The 14,986-nt window shown below is 46.9% G+C and overlaps 1 protein-coding gene across 10 annotated transcripts in view; it reads right to left on the reverse strand.

Moving 5' to 3' along the window:
- Nucleotides 1–14,986, reverse strand: part of PPFIA1 (PPFI scaffold protein A1) — a 922,132-nt gene that overhangs the window by 626,008 nt on the left and 281,138 nt on the right. For all 10 annotated transcript variants that reach the window (XM_086959570.1, XM_086959566.1, XM_086959563.1 and 7 more), the window contains exons 9-10: nucleotides 9,829–9,963; nucleotides 8,351–8,434 (exon numbers count right to left, since the gene is read on the reverse strand). In XM_086959570.1, coding sequence (XP_086815696.1) covers nucleotides 8,351–8,434; nucleotides 9,829–9,963 — 219 coding nt within the window. The remainder of the gene's footprint in view (nucleotides 1–8,350; nucleotides 8,435–9,828; nucleotides 9,964–14,986) is intronic.

The following is a 14,986-nucleotide window of genomic DNA, read 5'->3' on the forward strand; positions in this document are numbered from 1 at the left end:
AATAGGGTTGATGAAAGGCTGTCCTTTTGATAAGTTTTGTAGATTCCACCACTGCAGAGAGTGATGGGTCCTGCTGTCTACCAACACTATATCAGTTAATTGACCCTGCAACTGATTCCATTGGCGTGCTAAGCACTCTTGCAGTGGACGCATGTGAAGTCTTGCATGAGGTACAATTGCAATGCAAGATCCCATCATTTCCAGCAGTAGCATGAACACATTGGCTGGTAAGGCTTGGTTGAACCGAAATTGTAGTTTGAACGTGAATATTGTGAATACTGGCTACATTGGGAGAAGCTAGAGCGTTGACTAGGTCCAGAGTGTCTCCTACGTAAAACTGCATCTGTGACTGATGCAGATGAGATTTTTAAGCATTGTCCATGAAGCCTAGTTGAAGTAGGTCTATTGTGATTTGTGTGTGTTGTAGACAGTTTTGGTAAGTGCTCGCATTGATGAGCCAGTCGTTTAGATAGGGGAAGATGTGAATATGTTGTCTTCCGAAAATGAGCAGCGATTACTGCCAGACATTTGGTAAATACTCTAGGCGCCGTAGTCACTCTGAAAGGAAGTACTTTGAATTGGTAATGCTTGCCTGCTATCACAAATCTGAGGTATTTGTGATGAGTCGGATGAATTGGTACATGAAAATTATGGGTCTTTAGTCTGGTGTATACATAAAATCTGCATTCTGTAAAAGTGGAAGTACCTGTTGAAGGGTCACCATGTGAAAGTGTTCCAACAGTATATAATAGTTTAACTCTCTGAATTCCAGAATAAGTCTTAGGGAACCATCCTTTTTGGGAATGAGAAAATACAGAGAGTAAACCTCTGAGCCCTGGTACAGTCTTCCTCTGGTGAAGGGTAAGGATACAACTGAGGATGTCCCCTGACGGCATGAATGCTGCTGTAAATAAAGTAGGACAGAGTGGTAAATGTGCCAGCTACAAAGCACAACGTGCAAATCACAGATTTGTATTGTGCGTAGGCAGCTCAGTAAGTTACTGCTTTTGTCTCACAGATCCTTTTGTGAGTGAATGCGTAGTGGAGTAGCTCAAATGAATCAGCACCAACTGTCGCACCAGGCGCAGCTACCTGTTTGCAGAGGGCAAAAGGACTAGGCACATGTCTCTTTTCCTTTTTCTTTTGGTGAAAATACTTTTGTTTTCACTGTAATCATACTTATATACATAATCCAGTCGACAGTTTGGCTATTTACACATTAAATGAGCAACCCCAGGGAGAAAACATCAATTACAATCACAGCAAGATCATGTGTCGCTCGCCAGTGCATTGCAATTCCATTTCTACTGACGGGGAAACGCAGATGCCACCCTGGTAGGCGTTCCACTTGCCCCACTTTCTGTCCCATTTCTTAGGACACCCTTGTGCTTTACACACTTCTTTTTCTGCTATCATGCAATTATCATATTCTCTCACCCATAGTCTAAGTGAAGGTCTGTCCACTACCTTGCAATCTCCTGTTTAACTGGAGTGTTTCCCAGTGTTGCCATTTGTTTTTGTACCTCAGTGAGGTCAGTCTGTTCCCACATTTTAAGGAGCCCCAATCTTGGCGTAAGGGTGAGTTCCTTTCCCAGGGCTTCACAAATATGACCCGTGGCCCCCTCCCATAATGGTTGTAACCCTGGGCATTCCCAGATCGTATGATGTAGGTAGCATCTTGTTGGCAGCCCCCGAAGACTGAGCAAACTCGTCCATGAGCCTATTCTCGCTAGGGTTGGTCCGGTCAGATAAGATCTATGTAGGATTTTAAGTTGGATAAGCCGGTAACAAAGAGTAATGGCGGCCTCTCGGGGGGACATTAGTGCGACCTGCCAGTCTTCATCATCAATGGACCTGAGGTCAACCTGCCACTTCTTCCGCAGTTTATAGAACGTATCGGGTAGATTGTTACATAGCTTTTTTAAATTTTAAGGATATGGCTTTGGTGAGCAACGGCCAGTCTAGTAGTCTGTCCTTCAAGGGGGACGAATAGTAAGTCCGCCATATCCAGAAGAGCAGTGGTGATGGCTTGTCGGAATTGCAGGTATCTAAATACCTCCCCTTGGGCCATGTCATATTTCTCTCTTAATTTAAAGATTGCACCCCTCTGCACCAGGTCTCGTATAGTGGATTGCACCCCTCTGCACCAGGTCTTGTATAGTAGAGATGCTGATAGTATCCCACTTGTCGAACCCTGGTTGATGACATAAAAGTCCCAGCTTTTGAGTAAACCATAATGGCGTGGCTTTGGGGAGGACACTCTACCAGCCAAGACTGGAGTTTGCCAGGTGCCACATGGCAACTGTGTGGGCTGTGGGTCCGAGATATTGTTCTTTCCGAGCCCTAGAATACAGTGCCCCCAAGTAGCCCGCGCATCCCATTTGGTATTTTTCCAACATGTAGGCTGGATCAATCGGGGAACAGTAAATCCAATGATTCACAACCACCAGCTGTGAAGCCCAGTAGTTGAGTCTTATGTCTGGGAGGGCAATGCCTCCGTCGTACCACCCCAATGGTTAACTTGTTCAGTGCTATGCGCGAGGCTCCCCCATCCCACAGCAGCATTCAGACTTCACTCTCCACCCCTCAAAAGTATGCATCCGGGATCTTGTGTGGACAGTTTTGAAGAATATAGAGGAATCGTGGAAGGGCCAGCCAGTATTGAACATCTGCACATAATCGGGCAAAAGGAGCAGCCAAATTTCGATCATATAGTTTGAGAGACTGGGGTGTTAAACACAGCGAGGTATCGAAAACCCTCCGTGGTCACCTCTACCTTGCATCCTGGGTGGAGCATCGGAACCTGACCCCTAAGAACAAACAGTATTGACTTGCTCCAATTTATAGCATACCTGAAATATTTTCAGAAGTTTGTGAATATATTTAATACCCCATGTAAGGATCTATAGGGGGAGGCGAGATACTGCAATATGTCATCAGCATAGAGCGATTTTTGGTTATCATGCCCTTCCGCTCACTTTTACCCTCTCAGCATGACGTCTCGTCTGACCCAGGATGCTAGCGGCTCTAACATTAAGGAGAAGATCAGGGGTGATAGAGGACACTCCTGTCTGGTGCCTCTTTTCAGTTAGAAGATTCGAGACGTGTAGTTATTTACTCGAACTTGCCCATGAATATCTGTATATAGCAGCTTCACCCAGCCCATGAATTTCGGACCAAAGCCCATACGTCTCAGTACCTCGAATAAATATGGCCATTCAATGGAATCGAACGCCATGGAGGCATCAAGGGATAGGACCACTGAGTCTTCCTCAATACACTCACAGCGTGGGAGCACATTGTGAAGGCAACGGATATTGAGAGTCGTACTCCCTGGCATAAAGCCAGTTGATCTGGGTGGACTAACAATGAAATAACCGTGAGCAAGCGTAATGCCAGTACTTTCACTAGGATCTTTGCTTCCGCGTAGATCAGGGAAATAGGGCGAAAGGATCCACAACTGTAAGCGGGTTTCTCCGGCTTTCGGATCATAACGATAGATGCTAATAGCTGATCTTCTGGTAGGATCCCCTTCTCATAGCTCTCATCATACATGGCCCGAAGATGAGGCGCGGTCTGGGTAGTAACCACTTTCAGGGATTCTATAGGGATCCCATTGGGCCCCATTGCTTTTACCGATTCAATTTTGCTCATGGCCTGCTAGATTTCGAGGTCTGTCAGATCCTCGTCTAAGGTCTCTCTTTCACTATCAGAAAGCGTTGGCAAATCACTGTCCGAGAGGAGCAACAGGTAGTCCGCCTCTGTGTATGTGGTGGATCAGCTGTATATTTGTTCCAGGTGGTACACAAATGCTACCGCTATGTCTTTTGGGTGGGTAATGTGTGACCCATCCTTGAGTGTGAACCGAGGCACCCATCTCTTACCCTGCTCCCATCTCTCCAACCAGGCTAGCAGTTTACACGCCCGGTCTCCAAATTCATAAAGCTTATGTTTAATATGGAGAAGTGTGGCCTTCATTTGTACATTCACCAGGATCCTATACTCCTTTTGTTTGAGCGTCAGGCGGTGCCTGGCCTCCTTTGAGGGGGTATTGATGCTATTGTTTTCTAAGACTTGGAGTTCGCCTTCTAAGTGGGCTATTTGCTGTTGCCTTTTTCTAGTATATCCTATCTCAAGGGCCAGGGCATGACCTATGACCGCTACCTTAAAGGCCTCCCATACTATCTGCGCCGATTCCACAGCTCCCACATTTTCTTTGAAGTAGTTGGTAGTCTGGGTGAGTAGTTCCTCCTGGATATCAGGAATTGTCAATAAACAGGGGCTGGGAACTATCGGGACCCTCGACTGACTATCAAAATTCGTGAATTCCACCCTTACCGGGGAGTGATCAGATATGTCTCTTGGTAGAGCGTGGGGTTTGCGTAAGAGACAAAGGGATGCAGAATGTGTTGAGAAATAGTCAATGCGGGAGGAACTCTTGTGATCGTTGGAGTAATAAGTATATTGTATGCCTTCGGGTTGGAGTGTACGCCACACGTCAGTGAGACCCATGGCTGAAGTGAATTCTTCCATGTGTGTATGGGGTCGGGACTGTGGTCGCTGGGGAGATCTATCCCTCCGATCATAAATGGTCATTTTAAAGTCCCCCCCCCCACAGTATCAGGTTGCCGATGGGAAAGTCAGCTAGTATCCTCCCCAGGTCGACCAGCCTCCCCCCAAGGCCCGCCCCACCCTCTGCCCCCCTACCCCCACCCAGTGCCGGCGGGAGGTACACCGAAACCACATTAATCGTCCTTTCCTCCCATTGCGCCGCCAGGACTGCAAACCTGCACTGGGGTCTGACCATGTGCACGTCGATGCGAGTCCAAGGTTCTTTTTTACCACGGTTCCCATCCCACGTGATTCTAAGGTGTAGTCAGCCTGTATCAGTAATTTGTAACCCCAACCATGAGAGTCTCTTGCAATAACACCAGGTCGGTGGCCCGTCGTTTCAAGTATTGCTGCACTATTCCCCGTTTGATTTTGACTCCCATGCCATTCACATTCCAGGTCAACACAGAGGGTGACGTTTCCATACTAGCCCCGTCATTATTATTATTATTATTATTATTGGGATATTTGTAGAGCGCTGCGATTACGCACACCGGCGTGTCCACGCGCTGAAAGTGGGAGAGGCAGATAGCAGGGGACACAGAAAACTGCGCGGGCCGTTATTTAGTATAGAGAAATGTTTTTAGTTTCGCTCGGAACCTAGCCTCCTCTGGTTCATCTGTCATCTGATGGCAATGCCCCTGGACCAGAGTTCCTTGTAACTCTCCATAGCATGGTATTTACAATACGGAGGTGTGACCCCCATGCACATATTGGCCTGAACAGATGCACACAGATAGCAACACAAGTTACATCTAACTTCCCTGTATGGTTGCTTTCAGTGGTAGGAATGCAATACAACAGAACTGGATTTGTGGATTACATATTCAAGCAATCATAACTCAACAAACCCCTCCTCCCAAACGGCCACCCCTCCCTGCCCTCCTGCCAGTGGATTTAAAACTACCCACACCCAAACTAGGCTGAGTATCTCTCCCCCCCCCCACCCCTGAATGTTTGTAGGTGCAGGCTGGCAGCTCTCAGTCCCTCGCCTTAGTCTGACTCCACCGTGTTACTCAATACAGTGACCAAGATCTGCCCTCCGGCGTACCTCATGTGCCCCCCTCCACTCTGAGGTGCTTTTTATACCCATGCAAGAGTATTTAGTATATCTCTTGGCTTACAGTAGCCCTCCAGTCATGAGCAACATTCAATGGTCCCCCCCTTTCTTCAACACCAATAGGCCACTCATCTGAGAACAGTATGTGCCTGCCCCAATTCGTGGATCAGTGTGACCCTCGGTGCGCCGTCTCTCATGTCCACCTGGGAGTGGGCTGTGCTTGTGCTTTCTCCCGATCGGAGTTGTTTGGTCGGAGTCCACCTGTTCGTCCCCTGCGCGGGTCTTCCACTCTGCGTCAGTCTTCCAACCAGTCCCAAGCGTCTTCCGGTGAGGAAAAGAACCACGGCTTCCCCCCTGATACAATGCGCAGTTTCGCTGGAAAGTGCATGGCAGATTTCACTTACCGCTCACAAAGCTCTTTTTTCACGGCCAGAAAGCTACGTCATTTGGCCTGGACCTTTGCTGTGAAGTCGGGGAAGAACGTGACCACATTATTGTCCAATTTGAGCAGTAGATTAGCTCGTGCCGTCTGCAATATTACATCCCATCTCTATAGTTGAAGACTCGAGCGATAAATGGACGTGGTGGGGCACCCGGCTTAGGGCACCCTCCGGGGACCCGATGTGCTCTTTCAATAGAGAAATAGCTTAAGAGCCTTTTGGGTTGCAGGTGCTTCAGAATGAACTCTTCCAAGTAGAGATCCACCACAGGCACCTCTGCGCATTCCGGCACGCCTAAGATGCGTACGTTGTTCCTCTGTGCCCTCCCTTTATAGTCGTCCAGCTGTTTTGCCATCATCGCCTGCTGATCTTGCAGCTCGCTCACTGGAGTTAGGATGTATCCGTCTTTAGCGCAGCCGTTGTGACCCAAAGAACCTTGACTTTGTCGTACATTTGGCAGAAATCAGCACAGAGTAAGGACACTTCCACGTTTACGGAGTCAATTCGGGCTTATAGGGAGGTTTGTACCCCAGTGATGGCTGCCATTATATCATGGAGCGTGAGATCTTGTTGTGGTGGAGGGCTGCTTCTATTATCTTGAGATTCCGCCTGCACAGTGTCCTGTTCGTCCCCCATCTTATTCCAAGCAAATTTGGACAGTTTAGCTTGGGTCGACACCTTGGGTCCTGGTGAAGAATGGGGTCTTGTTGTCGAGCCCGGCCCCGGTAGTCTCCACCATCTACCCAGTGGAAGGACTGTCTCACTGGTGGCCTCTCGGGTTTCCTGGGACCTGTCCGCACCAGAATTCGCAGGTGTCTTGTCGTTTGCTCCCCACCGGTAACTCTCCGCCGCTGCTGGACTTGGGAAGCTTGTAGGGTCACGAGGTATATCACTGTTGAGGGGTATAGTGGGTAAACACCTGCTATAGGCGGGGGGCCAAAGCTACCCCCCTTCTTCCTTGGCGTGTTTGTGTTTCCAGCAGCAGGTCACCACGAGCCCCTCTACTTTCAGGAGAGCCTTGACTTGCCCAAGAGACCTCTCAGTGTGTCCCACCGGGTGGCAGCCCTGCGATAACCCCCTTGCGCTGTTTCCCTCTCGGCCTCTACTCGTGTGTTCGGAGGGGGGAAGGGCACCACAACACTCCCCCTACTGGAGTCCAATGTCAAAGTGCACTGCCCACACTCCGGTACTTCAGCGGGAGCAATGGGGGGGGGGGGTGGGGGGGGGGGCATGCACAGTGCCCGTTTTATTGTGTCCCGGCCTCACAGGCTCAGCAGGCCTCTCCCGCCGGGGCCTCGATTTCTGGATGCTAAGCTGCTCTTGCGCTGCTCCGCTCCTACTCACTTACCGCCTGGGCGCTCAGAGCGCTGCCTTCACTTTCTGGCGTTCCGCCGCCTCCCTGCTATTAATATTGTTAAGCAGCAATGCATGTTTTTAGCTCGCCCCCAGAGCAAGGTAAAGTATTGATGGCAAAACTAGCCCCATGCTTGGGCACGATGGCTGAGGAACTGGTTTACTAAGAAAGAGGGTGTCTGCATAAATTTGAGTGAGTGATGGGCCAATGAAGCGAGGGCATGACAGAAAGGGAATTAGACGAGTAGAAAGAGGAAGGCCGACACCAGTGCATGGAGTGAGGCGGGGACTTCAAGGCTGTGTGCTAAAATCCATGCTCTTTAATTTCGATCTGATGATCCAGCAAAGTGTCTAAACTTGAGCCAATTTTTTGACCGAGGGTAGGTGATTTTCCTGTTTATTCACTGCTGTATGCAATGGCACAGCCAGTGTGAGCAATTCATCTTTGGAGTACAATGGCAGAAGGGTGCTCTGAAGTGATATGTGGAAAACAAGTTCATAATCAACTACTAGCAAAATACCAAGAAACAAGTATGGAAAGTGAAGAATGCACAGTGACTTATGATTCACCGGTAGTCTTGACTCTACGTTTGGAAAAAATAGGTTTAAGATTGTTACAACTTAAATAGCATCAGAAATGGGATACGTAATTATTGAAACCAGATCATTGGTATGCTCTTCAAAACAATATAAATAAGATCTGTTCCGAATGTCTGGACAGTGACCCATCCAAATCTTTGCAAACGGATCTGAAACAAATTGATTTGCCAGAATTTCTGTTGAATAGCTTATAACACACAAGTAACGATTGGTCTTTGAAACATTTTTGCTTCAGAAAATTATTATAATAGGACAAAATAGTATATATTGGGTTAAATCCACATACCCTTTGCAATTCCTGATTCTTTTCTTCCAGTTGAGCTTCCATCTGTCGTAACCTTTCTTCAATGTTACCGTGCCTTTCTTCTGCCTAACAATTCAAAGACATGCATTAAAATCGATCACTATCAAATCGGATCCCTTCTCAGAGATTTTGAACTTGCTTAGTGTCTGACATGCCAGGGGGCACATTCACTCTTTTGGGGACTAAACGTATTTTGCTCATGGATTTTTGCACAAATAGGCACTGTTGTGTTGGGTGGTTTAAAAGAGACAAAAAGGAAACCAGTCATTCGAAGCAGAGAACAACAACTACTTTGTTACCATTTTAAATTGGGCATTTTGTCAGAAGACCGGCTGGAAACAGTGCGATGTACTATGGGTCAGGATGTGGTTCCTTACCAACATCTTAATGACATCACCACCCTATTGTCAGTATCGAATACTGAATAAATAAACAAAGGGCACCTTAAAGTGTTCATACACAGTAATCATAATGACACACACATAGCGATGATTTTTCATTGCAAGTCTATGTGCTACAACAGCTTACCGTTTTGTAATGTTCAACAAAAATACAATGAAAACGGATGAGAAAGCAACAAGCAGAGAGCATGCTCTGGAGTGAAGGACAGGTGCTTATTATATGCAATGCAACGCCCACTTACAAGGTGTAGTGCACAGAGGGCAGTTTAGAATTAAATGGCGTGTCATTGTGCTAATGAATGAGTTTATGGTTTGCCTACTTTCCTTAGTTAGTCATCAGTAAAAAGCAATGAGAAGCCAAGCAGTTACAGCGACGAAAGAGCAAGTTCTACCTTCCTATGCATGGAAGTATGTCCCAACTGTTTAGCCTCCTTAGCAGCAGAAGATAAAAGAATCATACTACACAGTCAGAAAGTGGTAGGAAAAATGAGAGAAAGAACTGTAACTAAGACTTTAGAAACAGGTTCAAGATTCAGTAAATATCTCTGCTTCAAATTGCAAATGAGCTTATTACAGCTACATGGATTAGGTTTATTAGAAAACCTACCATGGACTACTAGTCTCAAACGGTGTCTTGGAATGAACAAATACAGCAGCAGTAAGCCCCAGTTACTATCACGCCTCTAAGCTCATAGTAGGGAAGAGAAATGAATATAAAGCTGTATTAACATTTACACAAGAAAGACAGAAAAGCACCTATTTATGTTTTTTTCCCATTTCTGTTAAGTGACTACACATTAATATGAACAGGCAGTTCACAAGACATGAAGCAGGACACATTTGATGCACGTTTGTGACCATTTAAAATCGCAATATAGAACAAGGCTAATCAACACGAAACCAACATGAAAGGATGAAGACTGAAGTTATAGCACACATATACAGAGTTGTAATCAGACAAATACTGGCACCACATTACACGACCAGGGTAAAAAAGTAAAATAGTTTGCATAGACAAGTGCAGCAAGGTTTTCTAACTAACAGGGCATTTAAACATACCTTTGAAAGGGCAGCCACTCGTTGTGCCAGCTCTGCCTCTACCTCTGGCAGAGTCTCTGCTTTCCTTAAAGTCTGTTGCAGTTTTTGCTCGGCCAGTTCCAGGCGTTCCTGTATCTGACGATTTTTTTCTTCACTCTGGTGGAGAAAAAAACACTTCAATCACTTACCTAGATTTAGCTGTTCTCTTGCAACTCCAAGTAAGGCAGCAGGAGAAACAGAGCACAACACTCAAGAGACACACTAAGTGAAATAAATGGCAGCAATAGACAACAAACACTTTTACCTTCATAAAACCCAAGTCGCTGAGGGTTCGTTACTAATGAAAACCAACAGCTCAATATTCCTCAAAAATATTTTGGTATCCTGGACCTCAATTCATAGATTCAGAAGATTTTTTAATTCACCAAATGAACAAGTTATGTGTCTTCAGTAACGCCGTTTCTGGTGGATGCTCTTTTTTAGCCACAGATTACTCAACTTTAGAATACTTTCAGGTGTCAGACGGGATCTGAACTTCTTTAGAGCATGCATAATAGTGTCAGTTTCCATATTATTCACTTCTGTGCCCTCAGAGGTGGTTCAGCTGTGACAAAATGAGTTATAGTGTAATGAAAAACTAACTTGGCACATGGTGTGATGAATCTACGGTTGGCGAGTATGTACTAAAATGAGTGTTAACAAAGATAACTAACTTGCTCTTCTGTTGGATACTTTTAACTGCAGTTTCCTCACCTTTAGAACAGATTTCCAAGCAGTAATGAACAAAAGGAGGAGTGGGTGCAAGCTGAAAAATCCTGCAGGCTCAAGCAGGCACAAGGACTCTCTTTGTATCTGGCTGGCAAGGCAGTAGTGCCCGATAAAGGTCTTCACTTGCTCCTTCTTGGCCTGGGAATTGCATGTCTTCACCTGCCTCGACAGAGGCCTATTTCGTGCTGCCTTTCCTTTACTTGCACTGGCAAACCCCAGAAAATACTGATCATAAACACACTGCTCTTACATGTGTTCTATGTAGAAACTATGGGCCTGATTCACAGCACTAACTTAAGACAAAATCCTAAACTTACTACCATTTCGGCATTCACAGAAGTTAGGAGTCCTAATTCTAAAGGGAAACAAAGCTGTCATGTTTATGCGGTTGTCAGAGACTAATCCCTTCTTGTTCATTCGAGAAGTTTCTAGTGACCTCTGAGCTAGTTGGCACACACAAGTAATTAAGTTTAATGTACTCGAAAGAGATACTGACTTCAGTCCTGTGTCAAAACTATAGACGACACCCAACTGATCCTCTCCCTGACCAACGACCCCGCCGCCGCCAGATCCAACCTGCACGAAGGGATGAAAGAGGTAGCCGAGTGGATGACGACCAGCCGCCTGAAACTGAACTCGGACAAGACGGAGGTCCTCATCCTGGGCTCCTCACCCTCCGCCTGGGACGACTCCTGGTGGCCTCCCGCCCTGGGCACCGCACCCAAACCGACAGACCATGCACGCAACCTGGGCTTCCTCCTGGACTCCTCCCTCTCCATGACCAGGCAAGTCAATAACGTCTCCTCGGCGTGCTTCAACATCCTACGCATGCTACGGAAGATCTTCTGGTGGATCCCCACCGAGACCAGGAAGACCGTCACCCAGGCCCTCGTCACCAGCCGACTGGACTACGGCAACGCCCTCTACGCCGGTACCACCGCCAAGCTCCAGAAGAGACTCCAGCGGATCCAGAACGCCTCAGCCAGACTCATCCTCGACATCCCACGAACCAGCCACATCTCCGGACATCTGAGAGACCTTCACTGGCTCCCCGTCAACAAAAGAATCACCTTCCGCCTCCTCACCCACGCACACAAAGCCCTACACGACCAAGGCCCGAGCTACCTCAACAGCCGAGTCAACTTCTACGCTCCCAAACGCCACCTCCGATCAGCCAACCACGCCCTCGCCGCCGTCCCCCGCATCCGAAGAGCGACTACAGGAGGAAGGTCCTTCTCCTACCTGGCCGCCAAGACCTGGAACTCCCTCCCGACCGACCTGCGCCTGACCCAAGACCACCTCTCCTTCAGGAAGAAGCTGAAGACCTGGCTGTTCGAGCAGTAGCGGCACCCCCCCCCCCCCCCTCCCCCAGCGCCTTGAGACCCTACGGGTATGTAGCGCGCTTTACAAGTGTCACTGTTTGATTGATTGATTGATTGATTGTGTATATTATTCCAATGCGCAGAGCCTATAAGAGGTATAGGAACTACACTACAGCTCCTCTTCCAAAGAGAGATGCGAGGGAGCAAAGAAGGTCAGCAATGTGATGGATTGACCCAGATGGAATGGGGTAACAACTTTTGGCAAAAAAGAAGTCCAGGTGCGAAGCACTACTTTGTCTGGAAAGGACATTAGGTAGGGAGGTGAGCAAGATCACTCCTGAAACGGACTCACCCTCAGGGCTGATGAAATCGCCACTAAGAAGGCTGTTTTGATGGTCAACAGCGGAGGGGACAATGTTGTAGAGGCTACGACGGGGCACACATCAGGTAGGTGAGGAAGAAATTAAGGTCCCATTGTAGCCAGCCATCTTAGAAATCCTTGTACAATAGGAGACTTGAAGAGAGCGTTGGTCTGGCAGCCGCAAAAAGGCAGATAGAGCAGAGAGATAACCCCTGAGAGCTCGCAAAGCAGAGGCCTGTTGGGCAAGGGTTAGAATGAAAAGAAGCAGAAAGGGGGAATCAATAGACTTGTGTACAGTATAATACAAAATTCTGCCAACGGTAGGCGTATACCGTCTTAGTGGAGGGCCGCCTGGCCACCAGAATAACTTTACAAACCTCAGGAGGAAGGTCAAAAGCCATCACTGCCGGCGCTCAATCTCCAAGCATGGAGGCGCAGAGTTGGCAGGTTCGGGTGGAGAACCCTCCCCTGCTGCTGCGACAGAAGATCCACGCGAAGGGGCTGCTTGTCCAGTGGATCAATGCTCATCTTCAGAAGCTCTGGAATAACAGACTCTCCTCACCCAGTCCAGAGCCAGAAGAATGATTTCAGCCCGGTCGCTCCTGAATTTCTTCAGAATCCTGGGCAGAAGTGGTATGGGCGGAAAGACATACAGCAGGCCTGAGCTCCACTTGCGAAGGCATCACCGGGCAATAGCCACCTTGGAAACTCCAGCAAGAAGTAGTGCAGACACTGGGCGTTCTCTGTGGAGGCAAGCAAATCTAACCAAGGGTCTCCCTACTGTTAAAAGAAACCTTGTCCAGAGTAGGATTAGTTACTTACCTGTAATCCTAGCTCTCTTCCAGGGGTATACTCATCAAAGTCATAAGCACTGAATTATCTCCGCCCATAAGCGGGAACCCGGAACATATAGGCTAATACATATATATATGTGTAAAATATATCAAAAGAGTACATAGTACTAAAAGAATTATACACATTTACATGTATAAACTAATAATATGCAGCCCTAACCATAACCAATAGGCTAATCAAGCCCTAATTACATGCCTTCTGCAGAATGAAAATAATCTATAAAATCAAATGCAAGAAAAGGACCTGAGGCTTAAATGCATTCCACAGAAGACAACCTTTTATTTTGATCAAAGAACAGGTAATAAAAGGCAATTAGCCTAAGTAGGCTGCATAAACAAATAACACCCCTGTACAGAAAAGGAGACGGTCACCTCGCCTTTAAGGCCTCAGAGAATCTGAACACTTTGCCTTTAAGGCCTCCAGGGGGGACTCTGCTCCCATCATGCCCCACAGGTGACAGTTAGGTCAGTTCTATTGTACAGTATATGAAACCTTGCAGGAACCTGCATACAGAATACAATAACAATATATCAAAACACAATACTACTGCTCGCCCGGGGAGGCGGGAGGGTGCTTATGACTTTGATGAGTATACCCCTGGAAGAGAACTTGGATTACAGGTAAGTAACTAATCCTTCTCTTCCAGGGGATACTCATCAATAGTCATAAGCACTGAATAGAGTAGCAAGCTCATACCCCCTTCCAAGCGGGCGAGCAGAAAATAAAGTACCAAATACATTGACACATAAAAAAAATCAGATAGCATGAGCAAATACATTTCTCAGTGATGCTTGCCCAATTTGTGCTTCTGCCTGTGTGTCTGAATCAAGACAGTAACGACGTGTAAAAGTATGAACTGAACGCCACGTAGCTGCCTTACAAATTTCTGCCATCGGTACATTCCTAAGAGCTGTGGTAGAAGCTTTTCCCCTTGTAGAACGGGTTTTTGTTCTACCAGACAAAGACCTATTAGCTAACTGATAAGCTAGTATGATGCAAGAAACAATCCACCTAGATATAGATCTTTTGGACGCTGAAGACCCCGTATTGATAGGACCGTAGTTAATAAACAAACGGTCGACCTTCTGAAAGCCTTGGTCCTGTCCAAATAAAACTTGAGAACTCTCTTCAAATCAGACGAATGGGGAGATCTTTCTGGGGAAGTGGTAGGATTTGGAAAAAAGTCGGCAACATAATTGTCTGATTAATGTGAAAGTCAGAAACGACCTTGGGTAGAAAGGCAGGATGTGTTTTAAGTACTACCCTATCAGCATGAAACACAGTGAAAGGTTCCTAACATAGGGCCTGGATTTCGCTCACTCCGCGAGCAGAGGTAATGGCCACTAGGAAAGCAACCTTCCAAGTCAGATGTTGTAAAGATGCTTTATGTATCGGCTCAAAAGGAGCACCCATCAACTAAGTCAATACCACATTGAGCTCCCATGGTGGAGAAGGTGACCTGATTGGGGGGTACACCATCTCAGGCCTTCAAGAAAATCTTTCACCACCGGCATCCTAAAGAAAGAAGTCTAGTTAGGTGAATTTCTGTAAGCGGTGATAGCTGCAAGATGAACTTTAATAGAGTTAAACTGAAGGCCAGACTTAGCCAAATGCAGCAAATAAGGCAAGATGGGTCATGCCCGTTGTCCACACACCACAGAGAGAAGCGTTTCCATTTGAAGCCATTCAACCTCCTTGTAGAAGGTCGCTTTGCCTCTTTAAGGATATGCATACAGTCCGGATTCAACAGTAAGTGACCATACTGGATGATTTCAGGAGCCATGCAGCCAGGGGTAGGGAGGACAAGTTGGGATGGAGCACTCTCCCCTCCTGCTTAGAGAGAAGATCAGGGCGACACAGCAGTCTCCTGTGT

Source organism: Lissotriton vulgaris, chromosome 2_2, assembly GCF_964263255.1.
Source record: "Lissotriton vulgaris chromosome 2_2, aLisVul1.2, whole genome shotgun sequence".
In the NCBI taxonomy this organism is placed as follows: Eukaryota; Metazoa; Chordata; class Amphibia; order Caudata; family Salamandridae; genus Lissotriton; species Lissotriton vulgaris.